At 54.6% G+C, this 13,863-nt stretch overlaps 1 protein-coding gene across 1 annotated transcript in view; it reads right to left on the bottom strand.

Annotated features, from left to right (window-relative positions):
• Positions 1-12,315: 12,315 nt before the first annotated feature.
• CDK5RAP2 (CDK5 regulatory subunit associated protein 2) overlaps positions 12,316-13,863 on the bottom strand; it is a gene marked incomplete at both ends in the record, with an annotated part of 199,131 nt that continues 197,583 nt past the window's right edge. The window contains 2 exons of the mRNA XM_080708903.1: positions 12,316-12,372; positions 12,787-12,833. Of these exons, the coding sequence (XP_080565029.1) occupies positions 12,316-12,372; positions 12,787-12,833 (104 nt within the window). The remainder of the gene's footprint in view (positions 12,373-12,786; positions 12,834-13,863) is intronic.

Below are 13,863 nucleotides of genomic sequence, written 5' to 3'. Positions count from 1 at the left end.
AGCTGTCTCTTTCCCATCTTGGCCTCCGTTGTCACAGGGGCTCCCTCTCCTGCACCTGCATCTTCATGAGCCTTTATCCGCCCTGTCTCTTCCTTCTCTTCTCATTAGCACACCAGTCATTTGGGATCAGGGGCCACCCCATCCAGTACCCTCTGAGCTAATTACATCTGCAATTACCCTGTTTCCAAACTAGGCCACATTCTGAGGTACCCGGGGCTAGAATCTCAACATATCTTCTTTTTTTTTTTTTTTTTTGGCGGGGGTGGGGGGGACACAACTCAGTCTATACCAGAGGCTCAGCCTCCCCGGGACCCGACCGTGCCACTCTGAGCACTCTGATGTCTCTCTTGGGCCCCGTCCGTCCCTCTGTGAGAAGAACAGAATGTCACGTCGTCCCTCGGGCACAGCTCCCAGCTCTCCTGTCTCCTCTTCCCACTACGCCATCTCTGATCTGCAGCGCCGCGCCGCCCGGACGAGCACTCCGATCCCAAACTGTATCTTCACCATAAAACAAATATTTTGAAGAGTCTTTTGATGTCGCTTTAATGGGGCGCGGAAAACACTGTTCAGCCCCCCACATTTTAAATTTCATCCCTTTCGATATTTTCTTTTTCTCCTTTAAAGCGTGTTTGCTTTCATGTTACACGTTATTTATTTAGTTGCGCGTCAATTAGTGTCTATTCTCCAAGAGACAAGCACATTAGCAGCTGCAGAGATTGGAATTAAAATTCACAGCCCAGTTGGTGCCACCGGAGAAAACAGCGCCTCTTTGTCATTTCCAAATACAACCTTCCTCTCCCTTCTTCCCGTTCCTGGCTTCCGATTTCATTCCTACGGACCCCTCCACGGTCACTGCGCCATGTGATGGCTTTGAGATGTGATGTTTTTTCAAATGCACAAAGGAAGATGCAGGCTCCCGTTCCCGGCGGCCTTTGATGATGGTGAGTGTAGAACGCGAGTCAGCTGGATTTGAATAAGGCTCTAAATTGCCGTTCCAGGGGCTCTAACTCAGACTCCGAACCTCCATTCCGCAGTTCAGCCGACCCTGTGCAAGATGAGTCCGCAGAGCGGAGAGACGGTCAAACGCTGGGCCCCGCCGCCAGCACCCAGATTCAGTGGGCACAGGGCGGAGCAAGTGCATTAACCTCACGGGGTTTTATTTCTTTCTTCTGCAAAATGGGAGAATTAAACCCAGTTGCATCGGGATGTTACAAGAACAGATGTTGTGTGTACGGAGCTTCACAAGCTGAGCCTTTTCAGGGCACCTGGGCCCTAGTTCGGAAACAGGGTAATTGTAGATGTGATTAGTTCAGACTTGTAGGAGTCAATCACAGGTCTGGGGGGGCTCGGGGAAAGGAGATTGAAGAAAGAGTGCCTCTGGGTGGGCATGGGGCTGTCACCAGCCCAGGCTTAGATCTGACCACTGTGCAGGCAGATGGCAGAGGGACCAGGAGACCTCAACCCAACGGCAAGGCTGACCACCAAGTTGCTGGGAGGGCAGCATTTTTATTTTCTCTGTTCCCGGCATGCTACTGCACAGATCCTGGCAAAGGAGTCATTGGGGCAGCTTTTACTCCTTCATTGTGAGCTGAGCAAATGCCCACGACCACCACCTGTCCCTTTGAAGGGTACCGTTCTCTGCCCTCAGTCTCCTAGAAGCAGGAGAGATTCCCATGGTCGCTCCAATGGGAAGAGAAGAACTCTCAGGACACAACACCCCTGTGGGTCTGCCCATTCGGCAAAATAAAACAGTGCCTACCTGGGGACTCTGTTCCCCCATCACTACAATCGAAACAGCCGGAGGGTGCCGAAGGCAGGACCCCCCTGCACTGGGAAGCAAGGAAAAGTACTGGCTTGAGTCCTGCTGCGTGGCCTCGGGCAATTTTCCTCACCCCTCTGAGCAGTTTCTTCGGGAATAAAATGAAGAAGATAAAGTGTAATTCTCAGGATTGTTGGGGGATTTAACAGTGAAAAAAAGGTCTCAGAGCTGGGCATAATGGTGCATATCTGTAATTTCAGTACTTGGGAGGCCTAAACAAGAGGATCACAGGTTCAAAGCCAGCCTAGCAACTTACTGAGGCCCTCAGCAACTTAGCAAGACCTCAAAAAATAAAAGTAAGGCCGGGGGTATAGCTCTGAGATGGAATGCCCCCGAGTTTAATCCTCAGGATCACGAAATAAATGGGAGGGAGGAAAGGGAGAAGGGCCCAGTCGACTAGTATGGCATGATGACGATGGTGACCAGAGGGAGAAGTGACAGAGTTTGTGATCCAGCATGGATCAGGCAGGACAGCCAGGGATGCCCTCTTTGCTCCGACATCCTCCCTGGCTGGGTGTACCCTGGTTATGGAAGGAAGCCAGAGGCCAGGAGGAGAGGAGGCTGGCATGCCTCAGCTGGACGTGCTGGAGCCTCCTGACCCGGAGCCAGAGTGCTGCTAAGGGCTGAAGCTGGAGCATAGCCTTCCCTGCCCCGCCCGCACCCCAGGCCTGTGCCCAGGACAGGGGCCTCGCAAGGCGCCAGGCTGCACCCTCCCTTCAGCTCACTCCTGCCCTGGCAGGCTCATCTGGCTTGGGCTCCGCTCTCCCCTCCCACACCTTTTTGCACAAGGAGAGAGTCCTGAACTTATGGCGCTCCTCGCAGCCAAGCGAGGGTCTTTCATCCACTGGTGTGTCCCAAGGGCCAGGAACCTGTCTGGTACCTAGTAGGAGCTCTGTCCCCACTGAGGCAGGGCAGGGAGGTGAAGAGAGGATCCATGACTTGAGAGAAGATGTTCTGAACTCGCTCTGTGCAGCAAGCCCCGCAGGGTCCTTTAAGAATGGTTTTTTCTGGGCGTGGTAGTGCACGCTTGTAATCCCCACGCTTGGGAGGCGGAGACAGGAGGATCGCACAGGTTCAAAGTCAGCCTGTTTCCAAATAAAAAAGTATAAAAATAGGTCTGGGAGTGTAGCCCAGAGGTAGAAGGGTTTCCAGGAACCCCAGTACCACCAAAAAAAATAAAAAATGTGTTTCCCTGCCAGGCATGGTGGTATGCACCTGAATCCCAGTACTTGGGAGGCTGAGACAGGAGAATCACAAGTTTGAGGCCAGCCTCAGCGTAGCAAGACCCTGTTTCTAAATAAAATAGGGGCCAGGCATGGTGGTACACCAAGTAATCCCAGTACTTGGGAGGCTGAGACAGGAGGATTGGGGTCTGTGGACAGCCTCAGCTACTTAGTGAGGCTCTCTGCAATTTAGTGAGACCCTGTTTCCAAATAAAGAATAAAAAATGGGACTGGGGGTGTAGCTTGGAGTTAGAATGCTCCTGGGTTCAATCCCTAGTACTGCAAAAAATAAATAAATAAATAAAATATGGCTGAGAATGTAGCTCAGGTGTAGAAGTTTTGATTCCCAATACAAAAAAAAAAAAAAAAGTGGAGGGGCTTCCACCACACCCAGATCCCCAGGGCCTCCTCTGACCACGTGATTCCACACAGCCAAAAGAGCAGCTTTTGAATTAGTCAAGAGGAAAGGGGGAAGCAGGCTGATCTGTCTCTGCCTGCAACTTGGGGTGTGATCCTGGCCAGGCTCGTGCACCACAAAGAGGCTCAGTTTCCCCAGCTGGACAAAGAAGGAGCCCCAGTGTTTCCCAAAGAAATGTCAGAGTGGGAATGGAGTCTACAGGCCCCTGAGCAGTCACCACCCGGAGCCCATCCCACTTCCCCCAGTGGACCCCTCAGTCTGCCCTGAGATTCTTTTTGGACGAAGGCTCCCAATTCAGTGGGAGCACTGGGCGGGCGCTGGCTGGCTGAGGATGTGCTGGCATAGCCAGTGTGGGCACTAGGACTCATCCTGGGGGATTCTCCTCCTCCATCCATCTAATGGGGCGTTGGTGGAGTGACCCCAAGGTGCCCTTCCGCCTGGGAAGCTCAGGTGATCCTGTCTCGTGGCAGCAGAAATGTCATGAGAAAGCGCGGGGGCAACGCTGGTGATGACGGCAGGGGCGGTCTGCAGACGGACAATTATCATCACACAATATAACACTCTAATGGCAGAATCTTTTATATTAGAATAGACATTATGGTGCACAGTTCCATCAAACGAGTATAATAGACTTGTTTTATATTACAGTGCGCACTGTAATTACACATTTCAATAATTCCTTCAACGTGTTACAGAGAAGCGTTCTGCAGCAGTGAAGTCCTGTCACCATATACAATCCCTCGCCCAGGGGAGGACGCCTCCCAGCCGCCAGGAGAACACAGTGCCCTCCAGCCCTGGGCGCGTGGCTCTGCCGATGATCTCTGGAGGCTCTTGGAGGGGCCCTTGTCCAGGCACCTGCCCCGTTGTGCAGGAAGCCCCTCTATGGTGTCAGCAGCCCTGAGACTCACCTGTGGGGACAGGAGGCTCACTACCTCTCAGCCTGGGTATTTAATGGCCCCTGTTATTAAGAAATTCCATTTCTATAAGCACTGGACACATGGTCCCTAAACTTGTAGGAGCATATTTATATTGACTAGTCAAGGCAATATATTAATTTTCAATTGCCGTAACGAATTACCACCAACTTAGAGGCTGAAGACAATCTCAGTTTATTGTCTTACTGCTACACGGGCAGAAGTCAGCGGTGGTCTCCCTAGTTAAAATAAGTCAGCAGGATGTGTTCTTTTCTGGCATCTCAACGTTAGAACCCGTTTCCAGCCTTGTGTTTCTTGACTTTTGTCCCACCCTCTCTGTCTTGAGAGCAGACACTCTCTGACCCTTTTCCTATAGTCACGTCTCTAACCACAGCTGGGGAAAGTTCTCCTCTCTTAGGGACTCAATGAGTGAAACAGACCCAGCAAAAAATCCAGGAATCTGGGAAAAATCTCTGGTCTCAGGGTGTAAGTCCAGTCACCTCTACAAATTCTCCCATGACAAAAATAAAGGCAGGTCCCAGGATTAGAACATGGACATCTTTGGGGACCACGGTTCTGCTCTCCACAGTCAATATTATAATTCCAAATAGACTGAGTTCCTCTTCACCGATAAAAATGGCACAAAATAATACTTGTGTATGGCAAGGGTGCCGGGGACTGGACCAAGGGGCATTCTATCTCTGGGCTTCACCCCCAGCTTTATTGGTCTGAGTTGCTGAGGCTGGCCATGAACCTGTGATCTTCCTGTCTCAGTCTCCCAAGTGCCACCACACCCAGCTACAAAATGTTTTGTGGGATTAAATATGACAATATATATGTAGTGCCAGCATATATGTTTGATGAATAGAAAACTACTTCAATGAGCTGAGATAAAATCACCCATGATACATACCACTCTGTGATGTTCCTCTTGTTATGGTTTAAATGATAGGGGTTCTTTTTCTTATTCAACTAAAGTTTGCTGAATAGAAAAATTAAAACTAATAGGCAGCTCGGTGCAGCTTTACCAAGTCTTTATTACAAAGTCAGTAGGAGATAGAGAAGAGAAGGAAAAAGCAGCGTGCTGACCCGCATGCTGGAGAGCCCGAAAATGGAACTCTGGCCCCTTTTCGGGACCCCAACCTTTAAGTAGATTTTGTATTGGTATCTTTCTTATCAGTGCTACCAAAGCAATGGGCTAGTTACTTATCCCTTAGCCAGGTGGTGCCTCTTTGTCTCCGGACAGTGCACTTACTAAGTGCAGGGGTCAAGAATCTACCTGGCCCTTGGCTTTATTGTATTGGGCAGTATTAGTTGCTCATCAACTAGGGTGCTTTGAAGCCGCACACAAAGTTTACCTTTCCTAAACCCAGGCCAGATCACAGAGGAGAGGAGATAAACAGGTAAACAGAGGCACTGATTGCCTCTATATAGTTTTAGGGCTAAAGGCTTCAATTGACTCTAAGGCTTTTACAATAGGATAATCATTAGACTGAAGGGCAAAGACAGAGAGGAACTCTGCATTGTAACAGCTGCAGCCCCCCCACCTCTGCCTGAATGTCTGCACCCAGGCCCTGACTATATTTTACATTTTAGAAATTAATATCAAAGCAATTTTTCAATACCAGCACATTAATACATTTTGACGCCTCTTCCCAATACTGTTACACCTCCTACAGCAAGGCACGGGAAATAGGCGCCAGGTTCCAGAGTGTTCTGCTGGGTCATGGAGAGAAGACCATCCACTTTTCCTATTGGGACCCTATCCATCTATTCGTGCAGCCTGGCCATTTTCAATCTTGTTAAAGGCACTACTTTAAATCTTTTTCTCTGGCCTCAGCTAACTTAGCTGCTTGAGTTGATGAAAACCCCAAGTCTGTTTCCAGTAACAAGGTAGTAATGGGATCATGCTCATTTTACCAGGTGAGACGCTGCAGGGCCGGGTTGCGCAGGAGTGGAGGCTGCCAGCCTTGGAAGGATTCACACAGGGCAGTGATGGAGCCGGACTTGGTTCAGGAGAGCACCCAGCTGTGCGCAGAGACCAGGTGGGGCCGGCAGGGGCCCAGAGGCACATGTGAGGATTGGTGAGGACGGAGTGATCAAGGAAAAGAGCAGGGCCCCTGGGCGGTGGAAGGTGGGCGCCCTGGGAATGAGGGAACGGATAGATGGCAAGGAGGCTTGGGTAAAGGGACCTGCCTGGACACTGTTGGTCTCGACAGAAGAGCTGCTGGGAAGCCGGCTACTCTGGGGCGGGGCCCAGAGGCCACCTCTTAGCAGGAGTTCCAGGCAGAGCCCCGGGGGCTGCTCCAGGCCGCTGTCCCCTCCGCTGGCTGAGGAGAGGCGGTTTCCTTTCCTGCCCTGGGCCTCCCTGCCACCTTAAGGAAGGCAGCGAGCTGGCTTTTCCACTCATAGCCACACACACCTGCCTGCCTGGGGAACTTCCCCCCTACCCCAACCGCTCAGGGAGCCTTGGGACCTCCAAAAATGGGCACAGAAGCCATGCCGGGCTCAGTGGCACACGCTTGGAATCCCAGCATTCAGGAGGCTGAGATAGGATGATCACGGTTGGTAGGCAGCCTCAGCTACTGAGGCCCTTTGCAACTCAGTGAGACCCTGTTTCAAAATAAAAAGTAGGGCTGGGGGTGTAGTTCGGAGGTAGAATATAAAAGCCAAGCTCTCTCTGTCCCCAGGCCCGTGGCTCCCCACAGTTTTGCAGTGGGGCCTCACCTGCTCTCCATCCCATGCTTCCCCAGTAATGTTCTCCCTGGGAGAGAAGCAAGCAGCCCTAGTCACTCATCCTCCGTCTGTGCTCTCCCTCCATGAATGTGGCCATGCCAGAAACCAGCTGAAGGGACCCTCTCCTGCTCCTTCTGAGCCTCTGTCCTCCTGTCTTGAACCTTCACCTGAGGACACTCTGCCTGGACCCTCCAGCTTCCACCTGGCCCCTTGCCTAAATCCACATACCATCCGGGCTCCTCTTGAAGCCCCTGCTTAGAGCTGCACCAAGGGCTTGGTCCTAAACTCAGCTGGACCCAAGACATGGATCTGCTTCCCTTTGCCCAGCACCCCCTCATCCCCACCAGCTCCCCCCACCCAGGCAGCCCTTACCACTCACCAAAGGATGCCGCTGCAGGGCATGTTCTCTGCCCACCCCCAAGGTCACTCAGGAGGCCCTTTTCGGGGAACTGTGGCCCTTACAACCACTTGTTACAACGAAGCACAAGGAACCAAGGGCCTGCCTCTCCCACACCCCACTGGGAGCGCCTTGGGACGCAGGATCTGGCAGCCCTGAAGGTGGGTGCTGGGCATGAACTTGATAAAGCTGGATGTCTGCAAATCCCCTCCTCTAGGGGTATCCTCAGGGCCTCCAGCCATGGACCCAGCCTTGCACCCTGGCCGCCTGTCATCGGCTATTGCTCCACTGTTCTGAGGAAGGGCATTGTGACCCCTTCTCTGGCTCCCCTGTCCCTGCCACCCCATCATCCAGCGCCACAACTGAGCTGGGACCACACTGTCCTGTTTGGAAGGAGGAGGTGGCGTCAGTACTGACAGAGGATCCTTTTTAGCCTGCAAACGTGATTAAGCTCTCCGGTGAGGGTCCGCTAAGGGAGATGTGATGACCGCGTTTGAGGGGCGGACCACAGCGCAGCTCTGTTAACACAGAATCCATCAGGGACAGGGACCCTGGACAGGGGAGGCTGGACAGAATGAGTTAGCGGCAACCTGACTCCGCCGCCCCTTCAGGATGGTGACTGAGGCAGCAAGTGGCAGAGACGGGCTGAGCAGGGACGGCCTAGGGATGAGGACTCCTGGCAGGAGCCTTGAGCAGGCAGCGGGCCCAAGCCACGCTGAGCTGTGCAGGAAGCAGCTTGGGGAGGGACGCTCATCGGCTCCACTGGAAGCTGGGCGATTGGCCCTGCAGTGTGGGGCGGGTCTCTGCGCCTGCCCCTTCATCTGAAAGCAGCAGGGCCTCCCCGACATAAGATGTTGTAGGGGGCACCTGAACAAGTGCCCTTGGTTAGCAGTGCTACTGGTCTGTTCTGCCCACCAGGCTGAGGGTTCTCCCAGGAGGCAGGAGAGGCTCTGGGGATATTTGGTGAGTGAAGATCCTTGGGAGCTCACTGGGGCTGTGCCATGTGCCAGGTCAGTGACAAGGAGAAGCGTAACCCCTAATTCAGAAACACAGTCCAAAGTCATAACCATGGCCAAGAGCAGAAGGGAGAGTCATCGCAGCCAAAGTGCTGACTGCCCCTTTGTGGCTAGGAAGATGGATGGCTGAGCCCTGGAGCATGAGTAGGAGTCAGCTGCCAGGGTGAGAGCATGCCAAGCAGGGGCCACATGGGCAAAGGCCCTGTGGCTGGAGAAGGGAGCCTCGAGAAGCTGGAGACCGAGGGCCTGCTCTGCACCAGAGAGCTGTTGCAGAGGGATGTGATCAGCTGTGACTGTAAGGACACCTAGACAGTGGGTGGACTTGGGTGGGGGCAGCTGAAGCTGTTGTAGCACGTGGTACAGCTGGGAGCTGACGGTCACTGGGATGGAGCGATGATTTGGGGACCTTAAAGGTTAGAGTGACCCAAGAGTGGACGGGATGAGTCACCAGGTGCCTCTGCTGCTGGCCAGAGGCACAACCCCCGCTGACAAGAGTGAACCGATCTCAGGACTGGGCCAGTCTGGGCCTCACCATTGGCCTCTGTGTATCTTTATCTTTCCCCATCTTGTAATTTTGCAGATGAGGGATTGAGGCTTGGTTCTGTGGGAGCTGCTGAGCCCCATGGTCTTGCCCACAGCCACCCACCTGGCGCCCGCAGAGCCGGCTGGGAAGGCCCCGTCTGCAGCAAGAGGTAAGCGGCGCACCTGACCCCCGGCAGAGACGGGATGAGTAATTTTGCTAATTGAATTTTTGAGTTAGACTTAAAATATAGCCAAGATCGAGGAGGTAATTTGGCAGGGCTGGGATCCCCCAGGCAGGTTTCTTGGCCTCCACCTTGCCGAGAACTTATTAATAAGATCAGTCTTTCTCCATCCACTGGCCATTTACAAGCAGTTCTCGGGGCCCGTGGTATTGAGGAATTCAATTGTGGGTCTCTGGACCTGTGCTCTGGTCATCTGAGACACCGTGCTGGGAGGGGCAGGGCGAGAACCCTGGCTGGGAGCATGGGGAAGGGCTGAGGTTTTGAGACAGAGCATTCTGGGGTTGGTCTGTCAGAGGACAGGTCTGACAGACACAGGGGAGCAGTTTACACAGTGATGCTTGGGGTGGCCACTGCTACCGTGGACGCCACCGCGGGAGCGGGATTCTGCCCTTTCCCTCTTGGCAGGGAGGTGGGCAGTGGTTTTCAGAAATCCACACGCCTCTCCTCTGACCATGCAGTCAGCCCGCAGCTGTCTCTCTCGGTGCTGCTCAGGCACACGCGGTGATTAATTTCACAGAAGACGGGAACTTGACTTCGTTTCTGATTGCTGCTCTGGAGCCTCCTGGATTCAGCTGCTGGTGAAATTAACTCACCAGGGACAATGGAGCCTTTCCCAAGGTCCAAATTGTCCTTATTTGCAGAGTTTGTTCTTGGCCCGAATCCAACCCAAACAAACCAGGCTGCTCCTCCACTTCCCAGAGAGGGAGGGCCTTCAGTAGACCAAGGTGGGGATATTTTAAGCTAAGGAATAAACATGCCTTTTCTTTGGATTACTGTCTTCTTGAAAAGCTGTTGTGGCCCGCAGAGAATGGCCGCCCTCTCCTCAGGCCACCAGGGTTTAGCGGCCAGACGGGCCTGGGTGAGCCAGGGTTCCCCCACCCCACACAGTGGCCCAGCTCCCACCCATGCCAATGCCCAAGCTCAGCTCCCACCAGCCCTGCACTAGCCATGTGCCTGGCAAGGTGGCACCAGGCCCCCACGGACACATCTGAACCCAGGTGCGATTCAAGCCTGGCCTGCATGCTAACCACCACCCTGTACAACCTCTGCCCTCACCCACCCCCACACACCTGACATACAACCCGAGCCCAGCCCTGGAGACACTGAAGAGGAGCTGCTGACTTCTGCCAAGGGTCTGGGGCTCAGCTGCTTCCGAGTGCCGAGGCTCACAAATCTGCCACCATGACTGGGCAGCTGGGTAACTCCCATTTTGCGGGTGTGGAGACAGGACAGAAGCAAGAGATGGGAACAGAAATCGGGCCTCCTCTTCTCTTCAAGGGATCCTCGTGACGTTAATGCCCAAATCTGAGCTAATTGGGGTGAGCATACAAGAAGAGAGTGTGGATGCAGGAACCCAGGCAGGAAGGCCTTCTGACCACTGTCCCCGCCTGGGCTCTGCCTCCTGCACAGCAGTCCTGTCCCCTCTCGCCATCGCTGTGTCTGGATAGCCTGGGGCGGCAGGGGAGGCCAGCCAGGGGTCTGGAAGGACTGGGGATCAGGACCAGCTCTACCCCTTGTAAGCCAAGGCCTGTGGCGGTCCTGGAAGACAGGTGCTCCTGACCACCACCACAGCCCTGCCCGGGCTGGGCTCGCGAGCACCGTCGGGGCATCTGAAGCTATACTGGACTGAGGATGGGGGCAATGGCACCGTGTCCCGGCAGCCTGAAGCAGCATCTCCTCTGATGTCTCACCCGAGTGCCGCCATCCAGTGGGAAAAGACACGCCCAGGAGCTCCGGAAGCTCACAATAGGGAGTGGTGGGTGCTGGGGCTGCCGGGCCAGAAGAGGGCAAGTTACCCAGCCTCTGGACTCAGGGGAGGTTCCCTGAAGGGGAAATGTTTCTGAAGAACTCCACAAAACCAGCTAGACAAAGAAAGGGCAGGAGGAGCACTTCAAGGAGAGCAAGCATTCTGGCTGGGGTGGGGAGGTGGGCAGGTCCTCCAGGCAGCTGGGGACACCTGTCCAGGTCCTTGAGCCGCAGTTCCTGGAGCCGGGGGAGGAGCCTCCTGGTCAGAAGCACTCCTCAGCACCTTGGCTGCTGCAGGGCAGAGGAGGGATCTGGCGTGGGAAGCAAGACTGGATAAACCAGACAGAAAGGGCTGAGGAGACAGGAGCAGGGCGCAGGAGGAAAGGCAGGGGACAATGCCAGGACCTCGCGGAGAAGAGCATTCAAAGGTCTGAGCCAGGACTGCGCTGGGTGGACGGATGCTGTGGCCAAAGGCAGAACCTCGGCATCGTGACTGCAGAGGACATACTCAAGTCCCCCGAGTGATGGCAGAAACGGGTAGAGGGAGACTGAGTCAGCCTCCGGGGCTCTCCAGCTGGGCTCCCCGAGTAAGGCCCACCTGCCCAGGCATCACAGTGTTACACCGGGCCCTCTCAGAAATACCGGGTTGCCTGGGCCGGTCTCGGGCCTCATGTGCAAACAGGGCCAAGCCCTGCTGTGTTTACTTCCCAGGGACAGCTCAAAGATCGCACACATGCCGAGTCCCAGCCCAGGACCTGCTCCTTCCTAGAACTTGATGGCGCCACCTCAGAGGGCTGCTCCGGAAGCGACTGGAGAAGCTGAGATGGGGGTGGTGCCCAGGGCCACACTGCATGGAGATATTCCTTTCTGGAAATCTGAGTGGGCTCAGCAAGGACCCCAGAGTGAGATCTAAGAGGTCGGCCTGTCCTGTGTGGGAGTGTGGGAGGGGACCTGGGCTTTGAGCCTCCGCCCCAAATAACGGAATCATTTGGGTGAAGTGAAATGAATCGTTTAGGGGAATCTCAAGCAGCCGTGCTGGCTGAGCACGAAGCAAAGCCGAGGTGGAACTGAGGCCACCAGCGACCCAGATCCTAACGCAGCCCCCAGAGCTCAAGGCCATTTCCCGCTGGCTGCACGGCACCTAAACCTTTGTGACAACAGCTACAAGCCAACTTGTGGGCAGAAACGCCAAGGCAAAAACACCCCCCTCCTCCACCACTGGAAGGCTCGGCTGGAACACACAGTGGGAACTTGAGCCACGAACTTTATTGGCTGAAGGTTCTCAGGAGCCGGGTCTGCTGGGACTGGATGTTCCTGGATGGGCAGCCCCGGGCCTCAGCTGGAAGAGGAGAGGAAGAAAGAGAGTTTTAGGTCCCCTGGAGGGTTTCGGAAGTCAAGATCTCTGGCAGAGTTAAAGGCGACATGTTACTTTGAAACTGCTTTCAAAGGCATACCTGTTTGACCAGTAAATATTTACAGAACAAAGTGACAAGAACATACTGTATTCATTCATTCCAGAAAGAATGAACAAATGCCTACTATGTGCCAGCCACTGCTACGCTCCAACAGCAAACAAATTTCAAAATCACAACACCCACACGGAGCTTGGCACCCTCGCTCACAGGAAAGCACCACTCTGTGGAGGACGTGGCCCCGCTCCACCTCCACCTTCACCGTTCAAAGGAAGTCGCTTCTGGCCCTGCAGCCAGCCCGCCCACGTGGCATGGGGTGGGAAAACCCCCAAGGGCCTTACCTCCAGGTTTCCTCTGGCCTTCCGCAGGACCTTGTGGGTTATAACCACTGGGGGGAGAGCAGAGAAGGGGAGATTAGAGACCAGCCGTCAGGAGGGGAGCGTGACAGTGAGTGCCAGGAGCAGGCACCCGACCCCAAGGGTCAAGGCAAGTGATGACCTGAAGTATCCAGACCAGGGAGAAGGATGCGGCCCCACCTCAGGCCGCAGGACTGGACACCCACCAGCAATGGCAGGCCGCAGAGGCTTCTGGGCCTCACTGAGCCACAGCCTCGCAGGGACGCCACGAAGGGCACAGGGGCAGGGGGCAGGGGGCAGGGGGCAGGGGCGGGGTCAAGGGGAGCCCAGACATTTTTATCACTATTGCCCGCCCCTCAGCTGGCTCCCTGGGCAGGCTGCATTCTGCCTGGGCAGAAAGAGGTCAGGGCAATTTCAGAGGATACTCTTGATGCCTGAGCAGTGTCCTGGGCAGACGTGCAGAATGAGAACTCCAGGAGGAGCTGGGGCTTCCGCCTCTCAGAGGACAATTGCAGGTAAGTTGCCTGCTCCCTTAACCTCTTCAAGCCCAATGCAAACTGCAGGGGCAGCAGGAGCGGAGCTGCTGAGCGGGTTTCTGAGCTGAGGGGAACAGGGCTTGGTGCGGGCCAGGGAATCAGCCCCCATGGGACAGATTCAGCCCTCAGATCCGGGCCTGTGGCGGTGGGGCCCGAGGTGGACTCAGACTCATCCCACAACACCCAGCCCAGCTCCCCAGTGGCTCCTCAGAACAGGCGCTCTGTGGTGGCCTTGAGAAAGGATATTTCGTGCTTGACATAAATTTTCACCTGCAGGTCATGAAATCTCCTTTCAACTTCCTACATTGAAGAAGGAACACATGGTATGGGCTTTGTTTTAACTGAAAAAAAATAATGCATTTTGGGGGGTGGCGCTGCCTCTCTCTGCCTCCACCCCTACCACAGGCTGCAGGGCAGGCTTTCTTAACCTGGGGCTTTGTGTGTGCCCTGGAGTCCTAAATCTGGACATGAGGTACAAAACTGTGTGTGTGTGTGTGTGTGTGTGTGTGTGTGTGTGTGTGTATTC

The sequence above is a fragment of the Muscardinus avellanarius genome (assembly GCF_963383645.1).
Source record: "Muscardinus avellanarius genome assembly, chromosome: 13".
In the NCBI taxonomy this organism is placed as follows: Eukaryota; Metazoa; Chordata; class Mammalia; order Rodentia; family Gliridae; genus Muscardinus; species Muscardinus avellanarius.
The sequence above is the reverse complement of the archived record's forward strand: the minus strand, read 5'-3'. Positions and strand labels throughout refer to the sequence as shown.